The following is a 20,286-nucleotide window of genomic DNA, read 5'->3' as shown; positions in this document are numbered from 1 at the left end:
AATACATAGGAATTGTTCTGTGCACTGTACCTTCCACAGCCACCTTAGTGTATTCTGAGGTCTGCAACTGCTGTCCTGGCTCCTAGGCGTCCAAAGTGAGAGCATGGAATCGATTTTGCAGCTCCAGTGACACAGCATGTCTCCTGACAGTCCTGCTTCTGTGTGTGACATTCCTCCAGGGGGTTGTCTCCTGCAATGGGTGATATTCCTTCTCTCTAGAAGCTCCTCCCACATCTCTGTCCCAGGATAGACCACTCTGCTCTAGCAAAAAAACCCTCATTTCCCCCAGTGGCTTGAAACATGGATAGGCAGGCCTCATGTTGCTGTGCCTTCTCCGCCAGCAAAGCCACCAGCCCTGTTTCCAAGCTCCCAGAGGCTGCAATCAACCACGCAAAGCTTGTTCTAACAAAAGAGTCACCTGCTCCCTATAACTAGCCCCGTCAGCAATCTGGCTGAAGCTCTTGGAGCCTAGGGGTGCCATACACCTGGGGTTTCCCGGGCACAGGCAAGCTTTTAAAAAAGCTCAAGTTGAAGTTTCTGAGCACTTTTGAAAGGCAGCCCCAAGTAGAGTGGATCACAGTAATCCAAACCATGTATCTTTAGTTAGTTATTCAGCAATTAAAGGTATGGGGAAGTGCACATCTTACTGGCAGGGTAGGCAGCAGACAGGAAGGGGGGGTGATTTCTTTACTCTCTCACCTCAATTGCAAGGCTAGGAGCCTCAGAAAAGAGGCCCCCATTGGCACAGATGAGAACTTTTTTCTAAGGCTCCTCTAGCTATGCAATCTCTCTCTGAGTGAGCTGTGGAGGAGGGTGGTTGGTGAGTGAGTGAGCAGGGAGAGATGCCCCCTCTGTCCCCCCCTGCATGAAATATTGTAAAAAGAAAAGAAAGGTTGGGAGCTTCCAAATTCTCCTTTTAGACTCAGCTTATATAGGCATGTTGTGGGAGAAAAGGCACCCAAATCAAAAGAGACAAAAACCAACAACTAAAAATTAACGCCTTATTCTAAGTACTGATTTCAAGTTCATGTCGGATGCCCTTTCCTTCCCATGTTATTAACTGTTTATTCCATGTGAAGAGCTCCATAGCAGAGCAGCTGCAGCAGCTACATTGTGCGCACTGCAAAAGCGAGCTTGTCAAAATATGGCCTAAGAAGCCATGAGTACTGAGCATTCAACACTTTTGCAATGCAATCCTGTCCATGTCTCTTCAGAATAGAGCTTTCTCCCATTTATAGGTCTGCAGCCTCAGCAACCAGGCTGTGTTGGATTCCCACTGTTCAGTGGCTGCAAAGATCAAATAAAACTTGCTTTTCTATTTCACATAAAATATCCTGTCCAGTTCCACAGGTGGGGCTCACATTTAGTCCGGCCCTGTTCTACTCTCCTCTTGGTTCCAGAGAGAGAGAGCAATCATATTTTCTTCATATCTTTAATATCTAATGTATATGTTGGATTCTTACAAACAGGATATGAATATGCAGCAAGGGACTCAAGAATGATGCTCAAGGGAAAAGGCTGTCCACAGAAAAACATGTGTGCATTATTACAATATTCTAGAGGCTTTATCAAATGCTTTCCAGAGGCCTATCAAATCTGATCATATAAAACGTGAATCTCCATTGTGTGGGATATATTGCTTCTCGTGTTATTATTCTCCAAGGCAGAGAACTGTAAACTTATTTTTATAAATACCAGTGGTGTTATCAACTCTTTACTATTGATTTTTCTCTTAGACCAAACTCTTTATTGCCTCTGGAAAGTTTTATGAATGTTATTTGCTCTGAACTAACACAACCTCTGTTTAACCTTTCCATGAAACTATAAAAAGTAGATTTTGTGTGTGTGTGTGTGTGTGTGTGTGTGTGTGTGTGTGTATTCATACTGATATTCAAGAAAGTGTATTTACACAAAGAAATATTTATTGCATCTACCAACTAAATGATCAGCTGCTGGATTAGGCAATAAAAAATTTGGAAAGTCAGTTGGGAAAGCTACGCAACTTAGATCTTACCTCGAAAGAGGCATTCCATTCACATTCATCTCTATAGGGAATGTTAGCCAGGGATGTATTCTCTGAGCTCTCACGAACCACCGTATTCTCCAAGCAGGGAATGAGGGTGGTGGGGACTGGGGAGCACGTGGCCCTTGAGAACTCCAACTCCCATAAGCCCCAGCAAGCATGGTCACTGGTCAGGGATGAGAAGAGTTGCAGTCCAGCCACACCTAGAGGGCCACAGGTTTAGGTTCTCGAAATTGTACTTTGCCACACAAGCAGATGCCTGGAAGGGCTACAAAATAAAATCAACACCATCTTAGCTGAAAGGGCTCCCAGTTAAGGAGCATTGCTGGGGCATTACATAGATCTTTATTAAGATTTCCTGCCAGGGATCAGTTTGGGAGACGGGCCCACAACTTGGTTCCTACTACCCAAGCAACTTATTTTCATAGATATATTTTCACAGAGGGCATCATCTGTAAAATAAATCCCCAAAACTGAAATTCCACCAAATTTGCTCTACTATATTAACGTGTTCTGCCTGTCCACACACATGAACCTTATAATATATACACAAAAGGAAAGAGCCTCATCAGGAAGGAAACTCTTTGTCTGAAACTGCAAGTTTATCCCTTTGACTTCTGCCAAGAAAACTTTTCTTAATCTGGGAGATGCCGCTCTAGAGCTCATCAGTGGGCACAACTTCTTCATCTTCAATGAGTAATCACACTTCCAAGCAGAAGTAATCCACTCACCATGTGAAGCAACATACTCGTGACTCCTGGAGCTGGTTTGTATATGCATGCAGGTCACTTGATCTCTCTGTCAACAGAAGTCTTGGGCACCTTCCAATAGGACAGCTCATTCTCAGATGCCTTCCCTATCAAAAATGGTGTGAAACAGGGCTGTGTTCTTGCCCCAACCCTCTTTGGCACATTCTTCTCCCTGTTGCTCTCATATGCCTCCAGCTCAACTGAAGATGGTATGTACATCCATACAAGGAGCAACAGGGGTCTGTTCAACCTGACACGTCTCCACGCCAAGACTTCTCTGACAGATGTCATTTGCAGATGACACAGCCGTGACTTCACACTCCAAGGAAGCTCTACAGAGACTCAGCAACCGTTTTAGCCAAGCCTGCAGGAGGTTTGGCCTCACCACCAGCCTGATGATGACCAACGTCTTGAGTCAGAACGTTGTTGCACCAGCAACGGTGACCACACACTTGTGGTGGTTTGTCTCCCTGGGATCCACCATAACCGGCAACCTCTCTATCAGTGCTGAGCTGGACAAGCGTTTTGACCAGGCAGCTATGGCAATGGCTTGCTTCTCCAAAAGGATCTGGAGAATGTGATGTCCAATACCAAGATGAAGGTCTACCAGCCTTGCATGTTGAGCATGCTGCTTTATGGAAGTGAGTCGTGGGCAACTTCCAGCAGTCGGGAGCGATGCCTCAATGCCTTCCACATCGTGATCTACTGGTAGATCCCTGGTAGGTGTTGGTAGATTGCGGTCGATCACTGTGTCCCTTTCCTTAGCGTTGGTAAAATAGAATGCGGCCCCTCGTCCCGCCCCCCATTGTTGCACAATCTGCAGAGCGGAAGACGGAGTTTACTCAGTGAGGCTGTTTGTTTCCCCAGCGATCTGTAGCGGGTAGATCACTGCCAATTTTTACTTTTGTGAGTAGATCACAGTCTCTTGGGAGTTGGCCACCCCTGCCCTAAACCATATTCAGAAAGCAAACGCTCCCCATTGCAGGTTTAGCAACATAGTGCTCTCCTAGAAATATGGGCAAAAGTAATGAAGGAAAGCTGTATTGAGGACTGAGTGCAATGGAGTTGTGTTATGTTGTTATGTGACTATGTTCCCAGTTACTACTAGACCCTGAGATTGGTTGCTTGGACTAGCAGGGATTAATATGAGGATTATCATAGTCTCCAGACAGTTTACAGATATCACCCCACCCCCCTTTAGCAGGTGTTTGAGAGAAATACCAGTGGTGTTTTAGCCACTGACATTATGTTATGACAACAGTTACAGAGGCATGTAGGGCAGTGTTTCCCAACCTTTTTTGGGCAAAGGCACACTTGTTTCATGAAAAAAATCTCGAGGCACACCACCATTACAGCCCCGTGACGTCAGCGCGCAGCGTCACGCCGGGAGGGACGCACGAAAGTGTAAGTTTCAATTTTTTCCCCTCCCCCTTGCCTTCCTTCTGTGCCAACCGCCAAAAAGCCAAGAAAAAAGCCAAGACTTTAGGGCAGCAGGTCGACACGGAAGAAGCTCCTACCTAAGGACAGGTGCGATGGCCGTGTCCTCTTCTGCCACACTTGGCAGCCCTGCCTCACGGTCGTGACTCCCACCCTGATTTCTCCCCGCAGGTCGAGCGGCACAGGCAGCCCAATGTGTCCAGCCCAGACACAAGCCCCGCTTCCCCACTCTAGATCCTGAATGCGACCAAGTGCTCTGGACTCCCGAGCAGGGTGGGAAAGAGGACTCGCATCTGGTAGCCTCCGGGCTCCTCGCCTGCTCGAGGGATGGCATTGCAGGCAAGCTGCCGGCCGTCGCCATCGCCGCCCCCTCATGCGAGTGGACCTGCCCGGAGTGGTGGGCCGGGGGAGGCTCGCTCTCTGTGGGGATGTGGCCCACACGCGCGGCCCCGCTTCCTCCTGCTCAGGGCTGAGCTCCTTACCCGCGATCTCGGTCTCGCGCACGCGGATCCCACTTATTCCGAAGCTCGCGCCACTAGCCGGGGCTCTCACACCGTGCCAGGGCGAGGCGGCGCGGCCCACTGACGTCATCGCGGCTCGCCGCCGCCCTCGACTTCCCTGTTCCCTCCCCTCCCTCGGGTCGCCGTGGTTACCGAGGACTGCAAGCTGCTCGGGCGAGCGTGGGGCATTAAGTGGGAGAAGGAAAATTAAAATTAAAACTCGCCCGAAGGCCGCCTCTCCGGATATCTTTCGAATTTTTTAATTTTTCCCGCGGCACACCAGGCAACGTCTCGCGGCACACTAGTGTGCCGCGGAACACCGGTTGGGAAACACTGATGTAGGGGCAAGTAGGAAACTGACTAAAAATGGGGGGGACCCTAACTTAGGCTGCAACCCACCCAAACAAAGGAGGCCTCCCCAACCCACATCAGGCTTGCTTGCTAATTCTGAAATTTAGTTTGTCCTAAAACACTGGGGTGTCAAGCAGGTACTGAGATGTTGGACCCAGGTTCAACCTTCCACTGAGTCATGAAGTGTACAGTTATTGGCCCAAGGGCACCTCTCTTGGGTTGAACCTACCTCATAGGTTGTTGTGTGGATTAAAGAAGGAAAGGGAAACATATATCTCAAGCCCCTTGATGGGATATAAATGTAATTTAAAAAGTGAAGGAATCTGTTAAGATACATTAGCTGCACTCAAGTTTAAGCACATAACATTCCATGTTGGACTGTAGCCATTAAATTTAAGACAAAACTCATTTTGGAGCAGATGAGGGACACTCAGTCACTTTCTCTTCTGCAACATTGGGTTGAGTTCATTGCTCGCCCTGTTCAGAGGACCTTCACTGAAGTTTATGGAAGTGACTAACATGGGACCATTAATTTCAATGCATCTACTATGAAAAGACGTAGGATTGACAGGCTAGTTTTACAGAAGATGCTAGATGCCCAATGCCTTACCTTTGCCTAAAATCCCATTAATGCTGTGAAAATACTCACATTTCAGCTCAAGTTTGATGAAGTCTGTATTCCCCAGATTCTCAAGAAACACTCCGTCAGCTGCTGATGTTTTGAAGTAGAAAGAAATGTCAGCACTAGTTTCCCCTTGGAAGGTGGAGAAGTGGAGATATGAAGATGGAGTAATGAATGAGGCTGCATTCCAATAATTCTCTGTAGAGACATAAGAAACAAGGAAACATGAATTGGTGTCCCAGCATTCTTTTTGAGCTATGAGTTACTTCTAATCAGAAGAAATAAAAAATGTAGCTGAGAAGGGATGGTTTTTAAATTCCAGATAGACTACAGTACTCTTCATGTGCCTATGTTTCTTTAGAAACCTACTTTTTAAAAATAATAATAATGGTTTTATTGATTTTCAAGATATAACAATTACAAAAAATATAAAAATATACAAAAACAAAATCCCAGCTTACTCCCTTCTCCCGTCCAGGATTTATCGATCTAGTTGTTTGCCAAAGTCCAATCTGTGGTTTCAGTAGTTGCCATTCTTCAGGGTTATCAGTAAAGTATTTTATAAAAGGATGCCATATTTCAACAAAATCATCTACATCATTTGTTCCAGTCAATATATGTAATCTCTTTGTTAATTTTTCTGATACAGCAACAGACCATACATTCTGCTTCTAACGAGAGACACACAGATGTTCCAGTCCTTTCCAATTATTTCTTTATAACAAAGATCAGATTGCCCTTCTTTAAAAATAGTTAACAATCCCAGGGGCTTTATGCAATTTAAGATTTTAAGTTTAAGCTACAAATCCACTGGGTGGGTGGTTTTTTTAAACATATTGCTGAGAATGGGCACAAAACACAACTGAGGCCAAGGTCTTAATACAATTCAGAAAAAGTGATCAGTTATATCACACAGGATAGATGAACCATTCGAGAAGTGCCAAAAACTGCCATTAGATCTCAGACCGTGAGCCAAATGAGCTATCATATAATGTGGTACACTTTCCCCAAACTGGCTCTGATTTGAGCTATGGTATGCAGAACAATCTAGGATGGATTTTCATATGGAAGATAAGGGGCTATTTTATCTTTCTGCCAAGCAACAAATGTCTACTGATTGCAAGCCCAGTTATAAACTTCCGTGATTATGTATTTAGAGTAACTGAAACCCAAAAGTCAGGGAGTTGTTGGCTGTGCGAACAATGCAAGCAATTGAGATTCCGAGACAGATAAGAATACACATAATCTCATTTATGAAACGAGCTTCCTGCAACAGCTTTGCAAAATCTGACACCTGCTAGTTGCTGTTGGAAATCAATTCAGCTTTTATTCCTGTAAGGGAATGGGATCTGATGGAAGCACTCAGACTTTAGGGTCTCTGATGTTTCTCATCCAATAAATACCATTCTCAGCTCTTCCCAATGCTTGTTAGGCATATCTAAGGTGGTATTCTAAGTTTCACTCAGAGGAGACCCAATGAAATTAATGACCAGATCCATTAATAGCAACGTCTACTCTGAGTAAAACGACCACCCAAAAGTAACAGTGAAGGAAAAAAGACAATGGATTGCCTTGTTGAAGAAAATGATTGAGGGGCAGAAGACAATGGCTCACATGCACACCTGTTTTTGTGTATGAAAGCACGTATTTGAGATGTACAAAAATATTAGCATGCATTCCTGGTAATTAATTTATAATGCTTTTGTGAAAGATCCAAGGACAAAATACTCACCTGCGTGTCGTAACCCCCCCCCCCCAAGTGCCCCTATGTCCCAGGGAGAGTCCCAGAATTAAAAAAGCCATCCTGGGTTCTGATTTAATCCTGGGATGTTCGTCTTTCTCACACCAGGGTCACTCCTGCCAAACTCTGGGAGGAGGAGGACTTGCCACTTGCCCTGGGCAGCGCCGACTGCCTCTCTGTGGCCTCTCCATGGCTGCCACCACTGGCCTCCTCCCTTGGAGAAGAGCAGGCAAGGAGGAGGAGGAGGAGGAGAGGCTGCCGCCGCTGCCCACCTTCGCATGAGGGGCAGGTGGAGGGCAGGGCCACCCTGGGCGGGAGGAAAGGGGGAGCGGAGCAGAGAGCAAGGAGTCTTGATTTCTTAAGAAAAATACTGTGCATCCACATCTAATCTCGCACATCTAATTTATTTATTGTGTGTGTGTGCGTGTGTAAATCTAAAAAAGAATAAAATAAAAATGAGATTAAGGGCTTTTCTCAGGACAGAGGAAGGCGTGTGTGCTGTGTCCCATTGGTATAGGGGTGGTGAAAATGTGGGTTCAAGGGGGGTCAGTTGGGGACGAGTGGAAAATGTCCCTATTTCCACCTGAGGAATTTTGTTTTTGTTTTTTAAAATAATATTTATTACTTTTAAACCTTACAAAAAAAAAAGAAGAAAAGAAGAAGAAAAGAAAAAAGAAAAAAAGACAAAAGAAATACCATACCATACCATACAATATATAAACAATGCACAACACAACATTAACACATTAAACTAAACATAAAAAAATTAAAAAACATACATCATACCGTTTCAATGCCCTATCTTTCATTCCCTCGTTTCATCGACCTCCTCTCACCTCCCTTTTTGTATTCCACTTCTATTAATTATTTCAGCAATTCCTTTCCCTCTTTCTCTATTTTCTGTCATATAATTATCTTAACTTATTTTAACCTTATCTTCCATTAATACCATAATATTTATTTATACTTAACTCCTTATAACATTTCTACTAAAGCCATATAATTTCATTCCAACATTTTTCTAACACTCGTTAATTTTACAATATTTCTATAAATAAACTTTAAACTTTTTCCAATCTTCTTCCACCGTCTCTTCTCCCTGGTCTCGGATTCTGCCAGTCCTTTCCGTCTATTCCATATGGTCCATCAACCTGGTGATCTTCTGTCTGAGGCTCTTAACTCTTTTCCAAGTCCCTTCTGCAGATCTTCTTCATATTTATACATGCACTTTACTTTGTCTTCTGTTGATCTTGTTCTTAATTTCCTTCCTTTGATGCCGAGGAGTAGATCTCGGGGAGGCTCCAACCTAGCAATGTTTTTATTCCTTCTCGACAGGTCAGCCAAATCTCCGTAGTTAGCACTATAGTCCAAAAGATGTTGCAGGATGTGTTTCAAAATCCCTCCAAAACTGAAAGTCCCCACAACTCCAATCTCCTCCTGGCCCAAGTCCAAATCCCAAAGATCAGTACATCCCTGCATGAGGGAATCTATCCAACTTTCCTTCTCAAATCCAAGCAGGGTTCCAATCCTCAAAATCTGACTTTCTCTAAATTCAGTCATAGAAGGCAACAACTTATATTCATCAAATTGCCTCTGTAAGACTGGGACTCTCTCCACTTGTATTACTTTAGGTTCAACAACAACTTTCTCCCTTGCCTTCTCAACAATTTACCACGTCAAAGTAGATTCCTGAAACAATTCCTGAATAGTTTCTGTATAGATGTTCACTTTTTGTCCCAAATCAGTCACTTTTGTCCCAAATTGTCAATTTTGATAGTCATCACATCTGTCTTCTTATGAAGCTGTTCCAATGAAGCACTTATCTTGCATAATCCAATCACTAAGGCTTCTTCTGTCGACATTCTTACCAATCCAAGGTCAATCCCTATTTCTCACAGTTTTTTTATCTCTGCAGCTGTTAATCCCCCCAGCTCCACTCCTGTAACAATTTCAAAGGCTCCCTCTAGAGGGAAACAATTTCTATTTGTATCAGTCCTTTTAAACACAGTTCAAGCAACAAAATTAGTTTCAATTTTCGGTTACTTTTACTCCTTTTTAAACGCAGAAGGAAACAATGGAAACAATATATTTTTCTTATTTGCTATCTGTCCACATACATTTTATTCACAATCAATGAACTTTCCCAAAACGTCAGTCTTACTAGCAGCCCGTTTCCAGTGGTAATTTATCTTTCTTCTCTCTCTCTCCTGCAGGCTTACACGATCCAAAATTTCCCCCCCTTCTCCTGCTTCCAAGGGGGGGGGTGGTTTAATGATTTTAACCGATGGAGGTTTAATCCTTTACAGAAGACTTTCTGAGACTTTAGCTTGCAGCCTCTTTGCTTCAGTCTATTTACAAAAGGGGAAGGCGGACTTCCTGTTTTAAACCTCCCCGTTTTGGTGCCAAATTAAGACGTTTAAAAATCCAATTTTCCGTTCTACTCACGGGTAGTTGTTTTAAGATCAAATTGTCCACAGGAAAAAGTCAGCGCTCTCCAACAACAGCAATGCGGCTTCACTCCGTAAAAGAAGCAGTCAATTCGAAGCACCGCGCCACTCACCCCACGTCGCTCCGGATCCCCGAAACCGGGTTTCCCCGTGAGTAGGGGAGGCGCAAAAGGTGCCAGCCGAATCCCACGTTCACAGGCTTCTCCCGCCTGCGATTTTTGGTGGGTCCCCGCCTTTGCCGTGGCGGCCAGACCCTAATTTCCACGAAGCAAATTCCTCCCGATCAGAGGAATTCAGCCATTGCTGGAGGCGCCAACCCGGAAGTCCCTCTTTCAGGCTGCATATAGCTGCCCTGAGAGATGGTGACTGACTCCAGAACACTTGCTGAGCTTCATGGCCAAGGAGGAATTAGAAGTTGGGTATCCCCAGGTGCAATCCTATACAGTGGTACCTCGGGTTACAGACTCTTCAGGTTACAGACTTCGCTAACCACCTGAGGAATTTTGGAGGGTATGACGTACCACCTGAAAATGGTAATAACCAGAACAACAACCGCCAGAAGGCCCTTGTGGGGGAACCGCCAGAAGGCCCTCGGAGCTGGACCTCAGTGTCTGGGCAGAACGATGGGGGTGGAGACGCTCCTTCAGGTATACTGGACCAAGGCCTTTTAGGGCTTTCAAGGTCAGCACCAACACTTCCAATTGTGAACAGAAACGTACTGGGAGCCAATGTACAGGTGAAACTCAGAAAATTAGAATATTGTGGAAAAGTTCATTTATTTCAGTAATGCAACTTAAAAGGTGAAACTAATATATGAGATAGACTCATGATATGCAAAGCGAGATATGTCAAGTCCTTATTTGTTATAATTGTGATGTTTATGGCGTAGAGCTGATGAAAACCCCAAATTAACAATCTCAGAAAATTAGAATATTAAATGAAATCAGCAAAACAAGGACTGCAAATAGAGAAATATTGGACCTCTGAGAAGTAGAAGCATGCACATGTACTCAGTACTTGGTTTGGGCCCCTTTTGCATCAATTCTTGCCTCAATGCGGTGTGGCATGGATGCTATCAGCCTGTGGCACTGCTGAGGTGTTATGGAAGACCAGGATGCTTCAATAGCAGCCTTCAGCTCTTCTACATTGCTCGGCCTCATGTCTCTCATCTTTCTCTTGGCAATGCCCCATAGATTCTCTATGGGGTTCAGGTTAGGCAAGTTTGCTGGCCGATCAAACACAGTAATCCCATGGGCATTGAACCAGGTTTTGATACTTTTGGCAGTGTGGGCAGGTGACAAAGTCCTATTGGAAAATGAAATCAGCATCCCCATAAAGCTCGTCTGTGGAAGGAAGCATGAAGTGCTCCAAAATCTCCTGGTAGGTGGCTACGGTGACCCTGGACTTAATGAAGCACAGTGGACCAACACCAGCTGATGACATGGCTCCCCAAATCTCTTTTCTGATGAGAGCAGCTTCTGCATCTCACTTGGAAACGAAGGACCCAGAATCTGGAGGAATCTGGAGGAATCTGGAGGAATCTGGAGGAAGAATGGGGAGGCACACAATGCCACATGCTTGAAGTCCAATGTGAAGTTTCCACAGTCTGGGTTAATTTGGGGAGCCATGTCATCAGCTGGTGTTGGTCCACTGTGCTCTGAGGGACGAACATCCGTCAGGAAGCGGATCTGTTCGCTCTGAAATCTTCTGTGACTTTAAGAAAGCCGACTTCATAAAACTTAGGGAAGTGCTGGGTGAGATCCCATGGACAGTAATACTAAAAGGAAAGGGAGTTCATGATGGCTGGGAGTTTGTTAAGAGGGAGATAGTAAAAGCACAACTTCAGGCAATACCAATGAGACGGAAACATGAAAGGTGCCTAAAGAAGCCAGGGTGGCTATCTAAAGAACTTTTAACTGAGTTAAGATTAAAAAAGGATGTGTACCAAAAATGGAAAAGGGGGGAAACCACCAAAGAGGAATTCAAACAAATAGCCAGCACATGTAGACACAAAGTCAGAAAAGCTAAAGCACAGAATGAACTCAGGCTTGCTAGAGAGGAATTCCTGGAGAATAGGCGAAGTCCCGGCAGACTGGAGGAGGGCAAATGTTGTCCCTATTTTCAAAAAGGGGAAAAGAGAGGACCCAAATAATTACCGCCCAGTCAGTCTGACATCAATACCAGGGAAGATTCTGGAGCAGATCATTAAGCAAACAGTCTGTGAGCACCTAGAAAGGAATACTGTGATCACCAATAGTCAGCATGGATTTCTGAAAAATAAGTCATGTCAGACTAACCTGATCTTGTTTTTTGACAGAATTACAAGCCTGGTAGATGAAGAGAATGCAGTGGATGTAGCCTACCTTGATTTCAGCAAGGCATTTGACAAGGTGCCCCATGATATTCTTGTAAAGAAGCTGGTAAAATGCAGACTTGACTATGCTACCACTCAGTGGATTTGTAACTGGCTGACTGATCGAACCCAAAGGGTGCTCATCAATGGTTCCTCTTCATCCTGGAGAAGAGTGACTAGTGGGGTGCCACAGGGTTCTGTCTTGGGCCCGGTCTTATTCAACATCTTTATCAACGACTTGGATGATGAACTCAAGGGCATCCTGATCAAATTTGCAGATGACACCAAACTGGGAGGGGTGGCTAACACCCCAGAGGACAGGATCACACTTCAAAACGACCTTGACAGATTAGAGAACTGGGCCAAAACTAACAAGATGAATTTTAACAGGGAGAAATGTAAAGTATTGCACTTGGGCAAAAAAAAAATGAGAGGCACAAATACAAGATGGGTGACACCTGGCTTGAGAGCAGTACATGTGAAAAGGATCTAGGAGTCTTGGTTGACCACAAACTTGACATGAGCCAACAGTGTGACGTGGCAGCTAAAAAAGCCAATGCAATTCTGGGCTGCATCAATAGGAGTATAGCATCTAGATCAAGGGAAGTAATAGTGCCACTGTATTCTGCTCTGGTCAGACCTCACCTGGAGTACTGTGTCCAGTTCTGGGCACCACAGTTCAAGAAGGACACTGACAAACTGGAACGGGTCCAGAGGAGGGCAACCAAAATAGTCAAAGGCCTGGAAACGATGCCTTATGAAGAACGGCTAAGGGAGCTGGGCATGTTTAGCCTGGAGAAGAGGAGGTTAAGGGGTGATATGATAGCCATGTTCAAATATAGGATGTTCAAATAAAGGATGTCACATAGAGGAGGGAGAAAGGTTGTTTTCTGCTGCTCCAGAGAAGTGGACACGGAGCAATGGATCCAAACTACAAGAAAGAAGATTCCACCTAAACATTAGGAAGAACTTCCTGACAGTAAGAGCTGTTTGACAGTGGAATTTGCTGCCAAGGAGTGTGGTGGAGTCTCCTTCTTTGGAGGTCTTTAAGCAGAGGCTTGACCACCATATGTCAGGAGTGCTCTGATGGTGTTTCCTGCTTGGCAGGGGGTTGGACTCGATGGCCCTTGTGGTCTCTTCCAACTCTATGATTCTATGATTCTATGATTCTATGAGTCAGCAGCAAAGCAGCAGGTGGAACACCTGAAGATTTAGGGGGAGCTTGCACACGCATTTGATCCTCTTTTGCAGGGCTTTTTTTCAGCCAGAACTCACTGGAACTCAGTTCCAGCACCTCTCAGGTGGGTGCCATTATACAAAGGAGGTTTTCTTGGTGAGTTCCGGCACCTCTTTTCTAGAAAAATAGCACTGCTCTTTAGTAACTCTTGCGTATTTATTTTCAGCATAGTGTAAACCACCTCAAGAACTTCAGTAACAGGAGGGTATAAGCTTAGGGGGACAAAAATAGTGCAACATAGCTGCTACCACTCTGAGGACAGTAGGTCTGCTCAGATGGAGAGAAGATGTAGAAAAAGACCCCAGAGCCATCACTTGAATATTCAAAACAGGCAGCATCTCTCCTCCTGACCTCTAAACTTTTCCAGACCTCTAAACTTTTCCAGACTTTTCCAGCTTTCCTTGGCTCCCTTTCCTATACAAAAAGCACCATACTGCTTGCTATTGCAATGCACTTTGCATGGATGGCTCTTCCTCTCTTGCTTTAAATGCTATCATTTTTTTAATGTACAAGTTGAAAGTGCAAGTGACAAATTAAAAAGAAAACATAGCTAGAATGGTTATGAATGAAAAGGACACTCCCCCTTGAGGAATAGTGTGCTAGACTGTTACAGAGCAACAGGATATTATTTTGTGAGTGAACTGGGCATCTCATTTTTTATCCTGAGACACTGCAGTCTTTTTCAAAGAGGGGCATCATTTCCAAAACTACTAACACAACTTCACACAGTGAAATATACTCGGAGTCCTGTAGTGATTTCATGCTCTTTATTGCACAAAGTAATTACAGCAATGATTCTCCCCATCCCCGTCACTTACAAAGTAATCCCTTACAAAGGGCATAATTTATTTGTATTTATTAATTAAATTTATATACCACCCTTCATCCATGGGCGTAGCTAGTATTTATGTTGGAAGGGGGATGCAGGCTTCATGTTAGGGGAGGCAGAACCTCAGTTAGTTATTTTTATTGATTTACTTGATGGGAGAGGGCAACTGCCCCCCCCCCGCGCCCTTGCCCAAGCCTGCATCATAAGATCTCAGGGTGGTTCACAGAATAAAATACAAGATAAAAACACCAGTAAATGATGGACCCCTGTTTTTCTTCACTCTCCAGCTGGTGCTTGCACAGTGCAATGTTTTTGGTCCAAGGAATGATGCATGCTTCCCCTCGGTCAACAGACATGACTCCCCCCCCCCCCGGGTGGCACTCGGTCCACCAGCAAGGCTAGCTGGGGATCAAGATCCCAGGGTTGTGGGTTTCTCAGGGGTTCCTGCATGGCTTGGACCGTGTGGCCCCCGTGGTCCCTTCCAGCTCCACGATTCTATGATTCCAAGATGCTGAGCACCACAATCCACAGTATTTATTTGCCTGTGTGGAACTGAAGAATTGACAAAGCACTGCCATTCGCTCCTCTGATTTTCTAGGGAGATTAGTGCTTCTTCTTCTATCCCTTTCCTTTCCCGAAAGCCATCACAGTCTTTTGACGCCAACTATTTTCATACTATGTATTCTGCATTTTCTCCAGAAGATGGGAACACATTCAACTGGAAGAAATATATTGAGTAGATGATTCTGCTTTTTGTAATTACTGAAGGGAATGGGCTTAAAAATTGCATTCTCACTGTTTTTCAAAAGAAACTAGAAACTATTAGCTGCCACATGCAACTGTTTCTGACGCCCCCCCTCCCCAGCTGCAGTTCCCTACTTGGCTCTCCATGAGTGTTTGTTATAAATAATCCATTCTTATTTAGCATAGGAATATATTAACTCTTATTAAATTTAAACTGAATGCATCTTTGGGAACCTTAATTTACAATATTGCCGAGTATAAATAGCGAGGGTTGCCACCAGTTCCACACCCATTACTCAGAGTTTTATAGCTGCACTGAAATTGACCAACTAAATGACTGTCTTGGGCAGCACATGATGCCATAAAGCTTAATGCTGATTTATTATTTAATAAAAGGTGTTGAAGATAATCAGGTTGTTTAATGTCAGGACTGGCTCAGTTCGCATGATGGGACGCTCTGAATGGAACCCAGCCAAACAAGAAACATTGTCTTCTAAACATTTTGCTTATTCCCCATTTCTGCCTTCAATAAGAAGTGTTGCAAAAGCCTTTTTTTTGGGGGGGGGGAGCCTATTTCAGAAGAGGAAGGATTTTAAGGTGAGAGTATATGAGATTTATGGTGGAAGTATTTGTTACGAGTGGCACTGGAATACCTCAGAAAAGAGCATCCTTTGCCAATTTCTCCTTGTTTCCTCCAGCGTTCAAAAGCACTTGCACAGGCATGACGCCACTGCTGCCCTGTTGGCACTCCTGGTGGATGAGATGCCCAGTATGAAGACCTCGTGACGCAGGCAGGGGTCCGGGTGCCTGGGCACTGCCATGTCACCATGCAAATGGGGACAAAGGGCTTTCTAGGCTGCATCGTGCCCCAAATGGCATAATTGTGGTGGGGCCCAAATTTTGGAATTAGTTTAAGTTTAAAATGTTTTTTAAACAACAACAACATTTGAAAATAAATTGTTGCCCAAGCCCATTCTGAATCAGGCTGGGGGGAACTTACCCAACACTAGTTGCAGGGAATGGGGAGGGACATCAACAGGGAGATGCAATTTTGGGTGGCATTCCTATACCATCCATAGCATGTGGTCTCACAATGAGGGTGAGAATAGGAAATCATTCCCCTTTTCGTCTGGTCTGATACCATTTTCACTGGTGAACCAAGACAATCCTCATTTCCTTTTAAGCTGTCTACCTTGCATTCCGTATTAATATATTGCAGGAATGGGATTAATGCCTTTAAAAGCTTCAACAAGGCAGTGGTGTAGTGGGGGGTGCCCCGGGTGCAAAAATTTTAGGGGGCACACATTTTCAACACCTGGTGCTGCTTCAATACAGCTGAGCATTTCTGTCACTGAGGTCCATTGAAAACGGCTTCTCCATGTGAACCAGGAAGTGACCTCTCTAGACAACAGAACGACTCTTCTTTTCTTATCTCTGTGACTGCGATCTCCTGGGTGATGCAGACACCGGTCACCTTTAGGCAGTTGAATGCGCATGCATACTCTGTCTGTTTCCCACCCTGCCCTATGCATGGCCCAGGCACTGGCAACCCATGCTACACCACTGCAAGCAGGTTATGCACTGGACATGATTTTATGTTCTACTTTCAAAAAGCACAAGGCAGCCTTTAAATTCTGCAGACATTTTCAGACTGTGAGAGCTTGGGGGTAACACTTGGTGTGTTGCTGCTTTAGGATGACGGTGCTTTGATGCATTGTTTTGGACTCCTAAAAGATACAGTGGCTAATCTCCAGGATTTATAAATTCTCTTCTCCTGTTTAGATGAATGCGGGGGGCCTCCAGGAACAATTTCACTCCTCCCCCATGTGCTCATTTCCATGCATTGCATGAAACAAGCTACTACCAGCTGCCCTAGAAGCGCTTTGAGGACTTCCCATGCTTTATTTCTAAACAGTTAAGAAAAAGTGGAAACTACAGCAATTGCCAACTGGGGAAGCAGTTTATCGCTCAACAACGGTGAGATTATTAAGAGGGGAAAGAAGAATAGAAGGAAGGGAGAAGAAAAATAGACAAATATTCAAGAGATTTAAGTGAATTGCTTTCTAAAAATCACTTCCCCTCAGCAGACATAATTTTTAGAAATTAGGAATCTTCAAAAGTTTCAAAATACTTCCAACAGAGGGCAGCAAGATATAAGATTTACACCAAACAAGCCTAGCCCTTTAACAGATATTTCCCAAATTTTGATCATGTTTTCTAATAAATGCATTTAGACAACTAGTTACATTTGACTGCCCACCAAAACACACACACACACACACACACACACACACACACACGAGTTTTGTTTTTGTTTAAATTGGATTTCTGATGTGAAGGGACACACCCCTCCACAATTTCTCTCCCCCCCCCCAATTTCAATAATTTTCAATAATTCAATAATTTTCTCCAAGGTTTTCATTCTGAGATAGCAAAAAATAATGCCTTGATTTTGGTGGGCTTTCATGAAAAACAGTTTAGGAATTAAGGGGAAAGAGAATCTAAATTTCCTAGGTTTTCCTCATTACTGGCCAGGGGTGCCTTTACCTTTACCTTTATTTGTGGGTAAATCCCAGGGGACCCAGAGATCCGCCCTCCCTCCCCCTTCTACATTTGATTTGCAAGCCTGCAGGCAGTTTCCCCTTTATGCCACACCTGGATCATGGAGGCACTTAGTAAATATGACAAGTGTAGAAGCCCAGTGAAATTCATGGTAGATTGTGAGCCAAATCCCTGCCCCCACCCCACCCGGAGCTTCCCCTCCAAAGTAACAGGGAAGATGAAGAGTTGGTCCCTGAGTCAACAGCTTCTCCTCCACCGTCATTTGGGACGGCTCAGTCTCTCTTCTCCCACCTGCCTGGGGATGCTGAGGGGAATTTGCAGTTCCCGGGCCCTGGTTCCTGGCTAAGGTCAGTAAGTGCACATCTCCCTGGGCTGCCAGGGATACTGGACTGATGAGAGACTCCTGCTCTTGCAGGAAAACCACCTTCCCGTATTGCCCCTCAAACCCAGCTTCTGCCACGGGTGGCAAATGCACAGAGAATGAGAAGAAACCCTTTACTGCTTTGCTCTCCCCCAGCACATCCACATATTGGGGACACTATTTACTACAGCTGTACATCATTTCTGTTGTTTTCGTCTGGAGAACAATTAATATGCAGGCATTTCCACCTTAGGGAGATGCGCAATAAAATACTCTTGCTTTTTTTGCAGACAAAATAAACTGACCATTTGTTTCTAAAAAGAAGAACACATAACTAGGATGTGTGTGAATATGTACAGAAGAGCTATGTTCAAACAAATGATACTAAGCTTTTATCTGAATGAAGATTTCCTCTGACAATATAAACAGCATGATCAGAGCTCAAGGGCTTTGTGCAGGTTATCAGAAGAAGCCTAAGATAAAAGAGGGCCCTCTTATCATTTGAACTCAGCGGGAGCTCTAACATTAGACACCAAGAGAAAACATAAAACAGCCAGTGCTTAATAACTAGTAATCGAAATGACATGTCTATATTGTATTTTCTAGCTGTTTTTTCAAACTTCTCTTTTTGCCTTTGAAACGAGAGTGTGTACATGCCATCAGAATTCACAGTGCTGCTCCCCAGATACTCAGGAACAGACACCTTGATCCTAAACACATTTATTTGGATGCAAGGGTCAGTTCCAAGATGAAGTTCCACCTGTCTTCAACATCCATGTGTGAAACAGCCATGAGAGATCCTGCACCACTGACAGAGGACTTGATGTTACATGAATCACAATGTTTTACACCTTGTGGGGCACTGTGTGAAGTGTATGCAGATAGGAAGCAGTTTGTGCAGAAAATGTTCCGAATGCCATTTCTCAATAAACACACATCCATTGCCATATCAGAAGGTGTTAGAGCAGGGGCACTGGTGGAGGAAGAGGAGTGCGGGGGGAGCGCCCCGCCCCCGGCAGCGCAATCCCCAGGCTGCCATCACAGCTGCCCCCTGCCCCCAGGCAGCGCCCCCTGCCCCCAGGATGCGCACCAGCCCCACTCCCGCCTGCTCTCCGCCCCCCCCCCCCGTGCCGGAGCATGAAGCTCCGCCACTGAGCAGGGGTCAGCAAACTTTTTCAGCAGGGGGGCGGTGCACCGTCCCTCAGACCTTGTGGGAGGCTGGACTATATTGGGGGGGGGAGATGAACGAATTCCTATGCCCCACAAATAACCCAGAGATGCATTTTAAATAAAAATACACATTCCACTCATGTAAAAACACGCTGATTCCCGGACTGTCTGGGGGCCGGATTTAGAAGGCGATTGGGCCGCATCCGGTCCTCAGGCCTTAATCTGCCTACCCATGTGTTAGAGGCTTCCTTATCACCAGGGCTATTTTTCTAGAAAAATAGAACTCACCATGAACGCCTCCCTCGTTCTCTTAGATTGGCAATGGCACCCACCTGAGAGATGCTGGAATGGACTTCCGGTGAGTTCCGGCTGAAAGAAAGCCCTGCTTATCACACATACATGTGACAAAACTAGACATGGGTGCATTTGGACCATGGGCCAGATTTTCTATAAAGACATGATTATCTTCTGTGAAACTGTCCTAAAAGTTCTGGCATATTTCAACAGAACCTGTTTCCAAGTATGGGTCACGTATGTCTTCATATTTGTGTGCACTGAGCTGTGGGCACCCAAGTAAAAATCAAGAGCCGCATGAGTAAACAGGCATGAAATTGCACTGTGAGAGCCCTGCTCTTTTTGTAAACAGGCCCTCTCTCCACCCGTCCCCGGCACAGAAAGCAAGCCTGGCAATGGAAGAGCTAAGGAGCTGCCCGCTGCCAAGCCTGGCACAAAGTGCTCCAAGCGCAGTGCGATGCCATCCTATTTCTTTTAAAGCTTTCCTTAAAAATGGATATAATTGAGGCTGGTCTGATTTGGCATGAAATCACCCCACTTCCTCCCCCACCCAGCCCCACTGCTAGCAGTTTTCTAGGTGAAATGTGGTTCAGAGGGCATGGGGCAGGGAAGTGGCAATACTCAGGTGCTCGAGAAGGAAGATAGACAGTCAACTGACAAACATTGTTAAGAATTATGAGGCAACCAGGTCATAAAAAGAATAGAGGCCGGCTGCAAACACGATGCATTAATCACATTATTCACAATAAACTGAAGAAGTATGGGTAAACCTTGAAAATATGTGGGTTATTTAGGGTCAGTCCCTCTCTCCCTTCCTAAAAGCATCTATAATATCTGACCCAATATTAAAATATCAAAACTGTTCC

General features: G+C 44.8%; 1 protein-coding gene across 1 annotated transcript in view; it reads right to left on the bottom strand.

Moving 5' to 3' along the window:
* The window catches only part of CNTNAP2 (contactin associated protein 2), a 1,010,375-nt gene that overhangs the window by 66,542 nt on the left and 923,547 nt on the right, over positions 1-20,286 (bottom strand). The window contains exon 16 of the mRNA XM_081881791.1: positions 5,710-5,880. Within this exon, the coding sequence (XP_081737917.1) occupies positions 5,710-5,880 (171 nt within the window). The remainder of the gene's footprint in view (positions 1-5,709; positions 5,881-20,286) is intronic.

This window comes from Podarcis erhardii (assembly GCF_964252035.2).
Source record: "Podarcis erhardii genome assembly, chromosome: 12".
Taxonomy (NCBI): domain Eukaryota; kingdom Metazoa; phylum Chordata; class Lepidosauria; order Squamata; family Lacertidae; genus Podarcis; species Podarcis erhardii.
The sequence above is the reverse complement of the archived record's forward strand: the minus strand, read 5'-3'. Positions and strand labels throughout refer to the sequence as shown.